The sequence below is a fragment of the Hermetia illucens genome, chromosome 1, assembly GCF_905115235.1.
Source record: "Hermetia illucens chromosome 1, iHerIll2.2.curated.20191125, whole genome shotgun sequence".
Taxonomy (NCBI): domain Eukaryota; kingdom Metazoa; phylum Arthropoda; class Insecta; order Diptera; family Stratiomyidae; genus Hermetia; species Hermetia illucens.
Window position 1 is genome coordinate 59,820,335 of NC_051849.1, and position 12,882 is coordinate 59,833,216.

A 12,882-nucleotide genomic window follows, 5' to 3' on the forward strand; every position below is an offset into this window, starting at 1 on the left:
ATTCAGATACCTAGATTTCGGGAACCATTTATACTTTTCATCAGTGCTTCAAATAATTTAATCGCTAGAAACAACGCAAGATTACGCTTAGAACCACCGCCAAATCGAAGCGATCCTTCATAAATATTCTCGCAAATTACGTGAAATGGCTCAGTAACCGATTCTGTTTTGCTGATCTTATATTTACTAAATCTGCCTATACATGAACCGTAAATGTGACAACTGTGGTGAAAGCAATTTGTTGGGCGGGGGAGCTATTGGAAACATATAGACTTTAGAGTGTATAATAGCATTTATTTCAAGCAATAAGTAACATTTTATAAAGCCCTCGTATAAAACTTCATTAAAAAACAATAGTATAAAATATTCATGAAGTATTATTCCCTTTGCAGATTTTATTCAATTTTTGTAAACAGCAACACATCTAGGCCTCGTTTTCATGCTCTATGTATTGTGTATATAATTTAATTCAATATTTCAATGGAATACAACATGAAGTAGATTGATCTTCTAATTCGTTCGTTCGTGTTTAACCACATAAAATGTTGCGACCAAGTAACTCATTTATTGGCTTTTAATATGAAATCACTTTAGGACTAAAAAAAGTGTTCAAATATGTGTGAAAATGTTGAAATATTTGAGGACCGACTGGGAAATTCACATCAAGAAATGTTCCAAAACAGCATCCTGAGCAATCGTACAGCCTGCGCTAAGTTTTTCTTTTAGTATTTCTTGCCTTTCGAACACTGGGAGTTAAATCAGGAAGATTCCAGGCATGTCCGACATGGCATCGGAGTAAAGAAATTATTTTTGCCCGTATTTGCAAAATAATTTTTAGACTCAATTATTCCTACATGAAATCGCGCCATAATTCGATATAAAATTATTTTTAATGATTTTTACAGTTTCATTACAAGTTGGAATACCTTTCATAAAAAAATATCGATTGTTCCCGAATGAATGTAAATATGATTATATACGAAGATATACGAGTACTTTGCGCCAATTTTTCTTTTCAGCTAGTACTGACGAACAAACCTAAACATGCTGGAAACGTTGTGTTGGACAGGCCCTTATATTTAATCGGTGAATTACGTTCTCGTGTTTAAAGCTTAATAATCAGAGAGGTCGAAAACACATGTTGTGTTAAAAAAGTAGTTTGAAAAAAATCGTGTGATGATATTCGCATTCTTAGTGTAGTCAACTTAAAAATGGTGATTAAGTGCAATACTTAGGCGGGTTGAAATATGTTATGTGGAATTTTATTGCGTGTTTCTCAACTCTTGCTGTTTAAGATTATCCATTAGTTTTGCCACGTGATCACGCCGCTCCTTCTGAGGTATCAATATGATCTTCCTTGACGACTCCACTGAAGTAAAAAGACCCATTACTTTCTTGCCTTCTTTCTTCAGTGTAATTTCTAGTCCGCGATCAGAAGAGCGAATCATGTGAACTTCCTCCCATCTATAGGCCCATTGTACCTGCGGTAAACCAACGGGAATGTTTAGAATGCAAAACTTCATAATCCTTATCCTTACCGCCCAACTTCCAAACAAATCACTCTTCATTCCATAAATAGCTCTATGGTCAGATAGTAAAAGAACCTCACGGTTCGTTACTATTTCTTCTAAATGTTGAAATGAATCGGTGTTTGCATATTTGCCTTTTTCTATTTCCCTAAACGAGGAAGAAGTGCGAGTGAATTACATATGCTGCAAGAAGCGATAAATTCTAAAAGTTTACTTGAGAAGTTTATTTCCTTGTGCCTGTGGAAGACTGTAGTTTCTGATCACATTGTCTGAATGCAAGTACCTTGGCGGCCGCAGTCTTCGAACATCTTCCGTTGTTTCTGTTGCGCTGTAAGAAATAAGCATAGTCAATGTGTTTCTAAGGGTTATTGTGACTGAATATTAATTCTCACCGCTTTACAGATTCGAATGTGCCACTTGCAAAATCAACTATACCAGCAGTTGGCCTAGCAACTAAACCAACAGCGCCTTTGCCCAAACCTTTGAAGAACCCTTCCACACCTTCTTCTTTAGCTCCTGCAATTGGTTTCGTCACAACTCCAGTGACACCATCGACGACTCCCTGTTTGAATGAATGAAATGAAAATATCACCACAATTTCCTATTAGTTACCGGATATAAACCGGATATAAAATCTATTAAACCTAAGGAAAAAAAGTTTGACGAGAACTATTTGGAAATGAGACGTTGGTGTGAAGCAATTCATCGAAAAAGGAAAAGTTTGTGAGCAAGCGACTTACGGATTTCACACCACAGTAAAACACTGTGCACTGTATAACATCCTTGAATGTTTGACTGAACACAGTGCGAATACCCTCCAACAGCCATCGATTCCACCTGATTTCACTACCTGAGATTTCTTTCTGTTCAAGTGAGCCCGAAGACCATTATGAAGAGCGTGTTTCAGGAGCCGAGAGGAGGTAATGGAGAAAGTGAACATAGTTCTGGTGAACCTTTTAAACTGAGAATAAAAAAAATCTATTCAAGATTAAATTAAACTCTAACATAAGGGCGTTACAGTCGATGAGGATTACTTTGGATTAGATTGATTTTCATTAATAATCTTTTACTTTTTTATTAAGGAAATATCTCGCATGTTGGGAATCTCCCTTAAACTCAATATTCTCCATATCGTGTTGGAGTTGCCAAATCTCACATCAGGCGCGTGCCCTCATTCGAATAAATGAACGTTCGACTGATGCGTTATGAACACGCACATGCACACCCGAAATATGCGCGCTTGAAATACATATTATATAATTAGAGAAAAATTGGCCATTGAAATAGTGAAGAAGAAAGGTATTTTTTGTATTTCAAGGCTCCCAAAACCTAATACAGGTACTTTCTAGCAATTGTTCTTCCAACTCTCAATATCCAGTGACCGTAGTGCCTCAATAGCCTGAAGCGTGGCAACCAACCAGAACCAAGCACAGAAGAAACAGTCCGTGCGATCCACCAGCTTAAAAACCATAAGTCCAGGAGCCGATGGAATTGGTTAAATATGGAGGCGGCCAACTACACGAAGCGGTTCATCAACTGATGGTCAAGGTGTAGGACAGCGAATCAGTGCCTGACCACTGGCAACGAGGCATTATCTCATAAATAAGAAGGGAGATATCACGCAGTGCAGCAATTATAGAGGTATCACGTTGTTGAGTACCATCTATAAGATATTCTCCGCTATCTTGCTAGGCCGGATAGACCCATACGCCCAGAACATCATCGGCCCATACCAAAGAGGCTTTACTCCAAGCAAATCACCAACAGATCAGATTTTCTCTCTGCGGCAAGCGATGGGAAAACTGTTGGAATATAGCCATCAGTTGCACCATCTCTTCATAGACTTTATAGCCACCTATGACAGCATTGTCTATACACGGCCAATTCGATATCCCGACGAAATTGATAAGACTGACTAGGCTAACCCTGACCAATGTGCAAGGCCAGATAAAAGCAGTAGAATCACTCTCGAGACCTTTCAACATCAACAACGGTCTAATAGAAGGGGATGCCCTATCATGGGTCCTCCTGGCCCTGGAGAAAGTGATTCGCGATGCAGATGTAAATGCGAGAGGCACCATCTTCTTCAAGTACACCCAACTACTGGCCTATGCTGACGATATTGACATCATGGGAAGAAAAACCCGAGATGTACAGTCTACCTTCATCCAGATCGAGCAGGCGACGCGAGATCTTGGGCTGCACATAAATGAAGGCAAGACGAAGTACATGAGGGGTGGCAACGTCGGCACCGAAGAACGAAGAACGAACAACATCGAATGGCACTGGTCAAACGAAAACAATGAAGATAGGAGACTACAACTTTGAGACCGTTGATAATTTCTCCTATGCAGGGTCGAAAATAACAACCGATAACAGCTACGGCGATAAAATCCGCGAGCGGTTGTTGGCAGCCAACAGAGCCTATTTCAACTTACAAAAACTGTTCCGCGCGAAACATCTTACCATAGCATCAAAGCTCTTACTGTACAAGACTATGATCTTGCCAGTGCTTATGTATTCCTCGGAGACTTGGGTTCTTAGTAAGCAAAATTGCGAGCTCTTGGCCGCGTTCGACAGAAGAAACCTTCGAAGAATTTTTGGCCTACATGAGGATGGACGATTCCGTAGCCTACAAAACGACGAAATCTATAAGCGATACCACGACCGTCTGGTTGTGGATAAAATCCGGCTCAACAGGTTGCGGTGGGCGACCCTGCCTGAGGTGGAGCGATGGCGTAGATCAGGACACCAGGCAGCTTTTAGGGATATCGAATTGGTGGATCTCGGCGCAAAACCAGGGTGTCTGGAGTTCCTTACTGAGGTAGGTCTAGACCAGATACCGGTTGTTGCGCTGTTGAAGATAATCGCTTAATGGAACAAAGAGATTCAACCGCCCCGACGTGCTGTCGCTGTCGATTCCTGAAAGTGCTTCAGTTTTCTCAAACTCTCTGGGTAGTTTGTAGTTCTGCGCCATGTAGCTCTAGGTCAACCCAATCTACCAGTAAATCTAGGATAGTAGATTTCATTTCATGGTGTAGCCTCCGCATCTTTAATCCTCCCTCGGCAGTCTGTTCTAAATTCTACGACTTTAGCTCGCAAATGTTATTGCTTGCAACTCATTTGCCAGTAAGTAAACAAGTTTTGTAAAGACTAAGAATTAAATCGTATGCTTGAAGCTCAAATCACTAAGTTAAAAACATGACCTCGATATTTGTTGACTAACAAGGGTCGATACATCGAATACCTTCAAATTATGCGTAGTACTTGCAATTAATTTTTTTTTCCACCACGAGGCAATTCCCCAAAAAAATTCAATTGTAAAAATCGGATCGGATTCAATTCGCCCTATCTCTTTCCATAACAATAGGTTATTGTTTGCGTTTGATTTTCGGGGAATATAGTGGTGAAAGTCATCCTCATTGTTATAAAATTATCCATGGAATTTACCGTATTCCTATTTCATCCCGAACATTTAGTAGACTTTAGCATAATTCTATTTTCGAATAAGAATGGTAGTCTAGAAAATAAGGAATCATGCAATTGATATTGGCTGGATTTGACCCATTTAGTTCAATTTACGATAAAGTTACTTACTTACCTACCTACTTATATGTTACTTATAATACAACAATAACAATGCAGTTTATAGAACTCACCATAACCAATCCTTTTCCACTTCTTGCGATGCCTTCAGAGAATGTAGCCGGTTTTTTGTTCATCTGTTCTCTTCGTTTCCTTTGATATTCTTTATCAAATGTTAAGGCGGCTAGTCCTTTACCCATCGCTCCAGTTATCCTAAGAAAAACCGCATTTTATTATACAAATTTTATTATTACATTTATTAGTATACTTTGACACTGCACCAGCTGCGCCTCCCACTGTATGCCCGAAGAGAGATTTTACACCCAATACCAGGCCTTCGGCAAATTCACCTGGCCCTTGAATGGCTCCCTATTAGTATTCATTAAAATATAAATATGTACTCACTAAATAATTCTAGAATCTACCTGGAATGGTTCATAGAAAAGATCTTCAACACCCTTTTTAATTCCAACTACGAGACCATAGGGATTACCCAGTACATCAAGACCTAAGACTAGCACATAAAGTTGCTTCACAGCTTGTCCTGCATAATGTGAAACTATCTCAGACGTGAGCTGTCTTTGCGTGAAAAATTGATATTCACGCTCGAAAAATGACAACCTGAAAACAACATCGTTCACATCTGTCAAGGTGACTCCTACACCTTGCAATATAGTCGAGAGAATGCCCGGAAGAGCTTTCGTTTCGGATCCGGCCATAGAAAATGAGACATGCATTTTAAGTGGTCCCAAATGTAAGTTATCGTAAAAATGTTTTTGCTCTTGTTGCGATTGCGTCGCAACCAAATCCTGAAGTTTTGTTTGAATCGTTTCAATATCTTTATTAAATGCTTCGGCCTGCAAACGACAAAGTTTATTAAATTAACATATGAATTTTGAGATGCATTATTCAAAAACTCATACGATGAAATTAAACACTCACCGCTTCCTGATCCGTCAATTCCGTCGAAAACATTTCTGACAATTCTGATAGGAACATTAAATCGACCTTCACATGAAATTCTTGTATCAACATGGTCGCATATTTAAATTGTTTAACGGTAGAATGTGGAATTATACGTTCTACAACACTGCATTCAATAAATGGTCGCAATGCTTGGGTATCGGCAACACTTTTTGGTGGGGCGACCGGCGCCAAAACAACTGGGAAAACACAATCCGGAAGTTGATCATCGATTTGAATACGATTTATTTTTGCATGAAGTTGAGTTTGGAAGGGGGAAGTCTTCATCTGCACCCAAATGCCAGGATAATGAGTGCGTCTAAGTTCGCGTTCAACCGTTTTATACAAAACCATTTTATCGAAGTCAATCTGGAAAAGTTAGGAGAACTTCCAGATATGTTACTTTTTACAATAATACTTTTTACCTGAATTTTTCCACTTTCCAAGAAATATTGTTCGTCATCTTTTCCAATTTCTTTATTATTAAGGTACTCTTGGTAGCGTCGCTCCACTAACATGTTATGAGTGATTTTCATTTGCTTGAAACGAGTCTTGCCTTTTTTCCTTGATTCCCATATTACACCCGAACTAGCAATTCCAATGTAAACAATGTCCACCGGTTTCATATTGTTTACAATAGACAAACCAATACCGTGTAGGGAAAGTATGATTTCTCGATCCACCTGAAACCGGAATGATCTTATCATTTTGCTAATAATATAAACGTCCTTAGTAGGATTAGATTCAAATTAAGTGGAATGAGCACATAGAAGCAACGAATATATAAGGTTGTTAACGAAAATAGAAGCATTTATTATTAGCAGGTAAAAACTTCGGAAATACTGCTTAATACAATTTAAATTTTCCATTACGTTTCGGTCCGCTTCAGAATGTGGGTATTTGGCAAAAGAAAAGAATTGAATGAAATAGTATTCCCAAAGATTTTAAAAAACCTTACAATGTGAAAACAAAAGACAACAAACAAACAACAACAAATCAACAAACAAATCAAATATTGATATTTTCAAGTTATTTTATTGCGAAAGTATTATTTTAATAAGCTGAAAATCCTTGTTACACGATATTCATGTGGCGATAGTGATGCTTTTGCTCCCAAGTCAGTGACGTTGCATTGGTAGACGCACTATAAGGTTTTGTTTGTCTATAGCCGCCCTAACCGATAAAGACTTATTTTTCTGTGTAGTTATGATCCCTATTGGCTGCTGTGGCGAAATTCGCAGCAATAAATATCTAATCAAATCGACCACATCATGATCAATATTAGATTTAGGAAATGTCTCGTGAATGTGTGTAACACGCGGATACGGATTATTTTCCAAGCGGAATTGATTTCATCGGTGCTATCAATGCACTTAAGAGCGGAACTGGTCTTTCACCCTCTCAAGTTTCTGCAGAACAGTTAATCCTGGAACAGGAGATAGTTGGTTTCCAATCTGGATCACCAAACCCTGCTCACCTGCTCTTCATTCAAAAACGCTTTTGACAACGTTAACAGAGAGTATATTTGGAGTGTTCTACGCTGGCGTCGCATTCCGAAGAAAGTAGCTAATATAAGAACGTTTATTATCCAAATCAACCAGGAAATCGCAAGCATCAATGACCGAAATATTCTTGGAGATTATTTTAAAGTCCACAACATGATGATAGAAAATAACGCCAATTCGAACAATCTGAATTTATGTCACTCATAACCAATTTAGAACTCTTAGGCCCGGCATGTAACTGTAATAGGAAAGAAACTCGCAACTCTCCATAGAATCTCCAAAAAAGATAAATCTCGAAAATGAGAAATTTACCTACTAAACTTTTGCAGGAAAATTTCTATATAATAGTCAATGTTTACAGCAAACAACCAGAAAAGACATACAAATGAAGTTCCAACGAATACAAAACACGGAACCAATAAAACAATGAACGTTACAAAATCAAATATAAATAAAAATAAGAATTAACCTCTTCATTTTTCAAATTATGCTCGAAAAAGGTCTAGAGAAGTTTTAGTTGATTAGTACTCTATTATCAAAGTAATTCTATATTGCATGGTAATTCATTTGGATTCAGTGGATTTTCTTTCGAACAAAAAACAAAATATCGGAAAATAACGTTAGAATGTAATGTTCGGAAGGGAATAAGTTTCTCAATTTTTTTAAATGTAACTTTACTGAATTCGCAATTATCAAAAACAATGGAACATTTCTCGAATACTGATATTTAGAGACAAGTATCTCTAGCTTCATTTATGGGAATCGAGATATTAATCATATATGTATACAGTCTATGAACACACATATGGTCCGTTTCCGCGGAACACCTGCGGACCCTATTGAATACAATATGGTAAATTTACGCTAGCTAGGGAAAGGTCTTCCTTCCCTACAAAGCGCCTCAAAACTCGAAAAACTTCATAAGAAACACGCCGTGTATGAGATATAAGTCAAAGTTCTCTCATCTGCCAATTCTGGCACCTTTATTCCATTTATAAAAACAGGAGTGGACAATGGTAGACAATCTGAAGCGGAAGCTACTTCCAAGATTTTGAGGATAGTAAATTCGAGAGTGTGGTGCACAAACCTCTCGTTTCGTAGGGTTTAGCCATCATTGCGAAGTGGTCTAAAATCGAACGTGCGTTCGCCATTCAATTGTAATTTTTCCGTTGGACTATCTCAACTCTCTCCTTAACAACGACCTTTGGTCACCTGAGGGCTAACCAAGAAAACAAATTTTAATGTCACTTCAAAAAATGATCATGCTAATTAATAAACCTCTGAAAAAAATTTCAATCGATACTGCAGGGCGAACCCCTCTGCTATCGAAAAATCAACAAGGGTTCTTGATATATGGACGACGTCAAGACATAAGCATATTAGCCTGAACCACACAAATATGTGCCTGCAATATGTTTACTCTTATTTATAAAACAGAGGAACTAGCAAGAACCCTTTCGAAGAAGCACATCGATATCTGCGCTCTGCTGATTATGATATAGTAGCGAAGAGCTGTGATATAGAACGCGAACTCTACCGCATTGGTCATAAGCTCCTGTACTTTCGTAGTCCACACACTCAATGTTGTATCGGCATTGCCATTCTGACGCCATTAAAGAAGTTGACCAATTCGATAACCAGTTGATAAAGCTCATTATTGTCTTAGCTGTCCACACGATTCATTTCTTTACTCGCTACGCACCTTAGACATGTCGATCAGATGCCAAGAAAGACGTCTTCTAGCAACTAGCCGACACAAAAACTTGTAAGATACTTATCGATTGATCCTATTGGTCACCTCAGCGAAAAGACAGATGGCAATCGGTCGACACTTGCGATCTTGTATTTGTCAAAATATGACTTTATGGAAGCAAAATTTCAAAGAAACAATTTGTTCATACACCACTTCCGCAAGCACAACCGACATTTGGAGCGATTCCACCTGTCAGCACTATAAAATTCAAGAGCAACAGAAGTTGACTACATCGCAGCTCTGGAAAGCTTAGAACAGATACCCAACGTTCATCAAGCACTATTGAGGAGGATACAGCACCACCTGATTAGTAAAAAAGCAAAACCGTTCCAACAGAATGTTCACATTACGGTGTCATCCATGCATCAGCGAAGGTCTCAAATGCAGAATCTCCCGTAGTGACATTGATTCTGATGCTCTTCATGGTTCTGAGTGCTAGCCGACTATCAAAGACAATGAACGGTGTGTCCGGATGTTGCGTTGGATCAGTAACATAACACGCTATGATCATCGTTCATCGTGGAAAAATTGCGAAAGAGACGTCTTCGATGGTATGGACAAGTTATTCGCGCTGACCAAATTGACCTGAGCATCGAAGTGGATGGAACTTCTTGACTCCACTCAGGGCAAGCCTAAGAGTGAGAAATGTGGTAAATTCCATTTAGACCAGCCGATCCGACCACGAAACGAGACAAAAGCTAAAAAAGTTTCCTTTCGCCACCCTTTGCATTTTGGAAGTACTGAAAAGGAGTTTACCCGTTTCATTGTTTAGTAAAGAACATAAACATTAACCAAAAATCTGTTTTTGAAAATAGGTGCCGCTAATACGATCTTTGGTTGTTGGCAACTGTCTATTAAATGAAGGATCTTAATGGACACCCAGTGACACGCAATCACTTTGTCAATAATGGAAATAAGCGACGACTATAGGCCCATTTTTAATAGTCGAAAACTGGAAGCAGTGAAATTATACAATGGAAATGTAATATCCAGCTTTGTAAGATCTTAAAAGCATTGTACAGTGACGAAATAACTTTATTGTAGAATCCAGACTTTCGATTTAAAGCTCGGAAACCACAGGTACTGATTATCCTAAAGGTGATTGGAAATAAGTTGCAGTCACATTTCAGAAATGCGTTATGAACCATGAATCATTTCCAAATATTCAATTATTAATGAATAATTAGCAAACGGTTTTCATTAAGAAAAATTGTCATGAAGAGGTTTTATATTTGCAACAATCAAAAATTGCGGCAACACACCCCTATATACTCGATTTTCCATTTCCCGTTTTCCCAATCGACCCCCTTAATTTTTTCGTAGCCCAGTCAGCTTGATCAGTTTTTAGTTTATTTAATTACATGAGTTACACAACTTTTAATTTAAATTACGTCCGATTTTGCTACCACAGGTCTTTATCATTCTAGGTGCGCCCATTAATGTTGATTGACTATTTGAGCTTTTTACGAACATATCTTCGATGTAGCACTTATGACAAAAACACATTTTAGACGCATCATACAAGGTGAAAATTATTTCATCATTTTTAAACCAATTACTTTGAAGAGCTGAATAATATCAAACAAATGTCCCTCTTCCTAAACACTAAAAGACTATAACGTTATTTTTCCGATATATGTCTTTGTATCAAAAAAATCTACCAAACACCCGAGTGAATCACCTCGTATATTCTAGATTACTTACAACTTCTAGTTGACTGATACTTTGAGCTTCGTGCGCAATTCCTGCTTGGTCAGTGAACAATAATACACGTTGGGTACCATCTAAAAATGATACCCAATAACACTTATTGTTTTCATCTGTTTCGGGACCAGTACTGAAATAGGTCAATAAGTTTTATATTGTAAAAAAAAATTTTCAATGAGAATGTATACTCACAAGTAGGTATCAACGCCATCACGTCTCAGGTCATTTTCAACATTATCCTTTCCACTATCCCATAAAATTACACGATCGCCGGCAGGGTCGCTCCAAGTATAAAGCATCTTTTGTTTCGGTTTAAGTATTCTGTTAAATTTAATATTTTATTTTAAAGCTAAAGCCAAGAAAGATGTTTTTTTCGTAAATCTAACCTTTTGTTAACATTTCCCTTTTCCCAAAATGATACCTCGTGATTAGTATGATTTATGATCAAGCCGGGGGCGTCACCAACATGATAATCGGTGAACGTTATGTAGTTGCCACCTTCACTTACTTGCACGTCAACGTTTATACCTCCATACTAGAATTTTATCAAAATTAACGAATATTGTAAAATTCACCTGCTTTTCAACTAATTATGATTAATTCTTTTCCTAATTTACCTTGTTTTTCATCATCAATAGAGTACACTGCGCTTCGTTGTACTTAAACGGCCGAGAAATGTGAGGGTGGTCACCAGCCTTGCATCTTATCACTGGACTAGAATCAGCTTTGGGCCAGAATGGAACACATTCATTTGGCGGTATCTGTTTTTCATATTTGATTAGATGGAAATACACAGTAAATATAGTTTTATAACATTACCTTTATCCACGGGTCCGCTGAACGCTGATCCTCTTGAACTTCAATAGGAAAATAAGCTTTGTTAATAAGCACATAAAATGGTAGGAAAGTTATCATTTTCGTCAAAGAATTTTGAGTGAAGTGATTATGTACGCCAATCTGTAATTTGAGAAAAAAATAATTAGAAATTCAAATTATTTCCTTGTTGTATACTTACTTGGTACTCTATATCGTTCGCCTTGCACTCTACCACTCCTGCGGAACCGGCAACATCTAATGGGAATTTATCACTCCATTCGCCATTATCAACTCTAATTGCTGCTCGCTTTTTCCCAAAGAATAATTTCTCTCTGAACGAGAACAGTATTGGCCCTTCGTAGTTTGGCGGATGATATAGTACGTTGATTGATTCATCACCAGCCTAATCAACCAAATAACAATTACATTATTAAGTCTCTTTCAATGATACTTTTTCAACGCATTCAGAACGAAAAAGACTGTCATTAGTCACAAAATAAATATCGGAAAGGGTGATATAAAACAAAATTATATCATGCTGCAGTACATCATTTGCCCGTGGCCCGTCATTTTATAAATAACGTTCAAAAGCAAGAAACAAAAACACATACAAACGTAAAGATACGTAAATGTGTACTTTCTTCAAATAATTAATGTAACGAATTTCAAAAAATGCTTGTTGAAATTTGGTATAGAACTGTACAAAAAGTTATTTGCATAAGTCGATGTGCTTGCAGAAGTGTACTTTTTCTTCTGTCTAGAGGATACATTGGATCCATGTTCTTGGAACATTAAGGTGGAAAGGATCTTTTTGAGTTTGAAATGGACAATCAAACAAATCCGAAATTAATTGCTCATCAAGAAATCCTCTTTCGGAAAAACTACCAAATGCGAAAACTCGTCTTTTGGTAGCTCATATGTATGTACATTATTCTGTGTATTATCGCATAGACCCTTATTGACCAGTTATTCACACCAGCTAACGGAAACCATCTTAGATACATTTTGCCGAAATTGAAATTAA

General features: G+C 37.7%; 1 protein-coding gene across 4 annotated transcripts in view; it reads right to left on the reverse strand.

The window, feature by feature from the left end:
- Positions 1 to 837: 837 nt before the first annotated feature.
- The window catches only part of LOC119647907 (vacuolar protein sorting-associated protein 13), a 68,856-nt gene continuing 56,811 nt past the window's right edge, over positions 838 to 12,882 (reverse strand). For 2 of the 4 annotated variants that reach the window (XM_038049220.1, XM_038049238.1), the window contains 16 exons: positions 12,058 to 12,261; positions 11,862 to 11,999; positions 11,660 to 11,803; positions 11,429 to 11,577; positions 11,235 to 11,363; positions 11,040 to 11,172; positions 8,052 to 8,084; positions 6,503 to 6,760; positions 6,057 to 6,446; positions 5,540 to 5,971; positions 5,383 to 5,483; positions 5,189 to 5,327; positions 1,922 to 2,091; positions 1,744 to 1,857; positions 1,539 to 1,677; positions 838 to 1,481 (listed from right to left, as the gene is read on the reverse strand). In XM_038049220.1, coding sequence (XP_037905148.1) covers positions 1,263 to 1,481; positions 1,539 to 1,677; positions 1,744 to 1,857; positions 1,922 to 2,091; positions 5,189 to 5,327; positions 5,383 to 5,483; positions 5,540 to 5,971; positions 6,057 to 6,446; positions 6,503 to 6,760; positions 8,052 to 8,084; positions 11,040 to 11,172; positions 11,235 to 11,363; positions 11,429 to 11,577; positions 11,660 to 11,803; positions 11,862 to 11,999; positions 12,058 to 12,261 — 2,892 coding nt within the window. In that variant the 3' untranslated portion in view covers positions 838 to 1,262. The remainder of the gene's footprint in view (positions 1,482 to 1,538; positions 1,678 to 1,743; positions 1,858 to 1,921; positions 2,092 to 5,188; positions 5,328 to 5,382; positions 5,484 to 5,539; positions 5,972 to 6,056; positions 6,447 to 6,502; positions 6,761 to 8,051; positions 8,085 to 11,039; positions 11,173 to 11,234; positions 11,364 to 11,428; positions 11,578 to 11,659; positions 11,804 to 11,861; positions 12,000 to 12,057; positions 12,262 to 12,882) is intronic. The other 2 variants (XM_038049246.1, XM_038049230.1) reach the window with 1 other exon arrangement.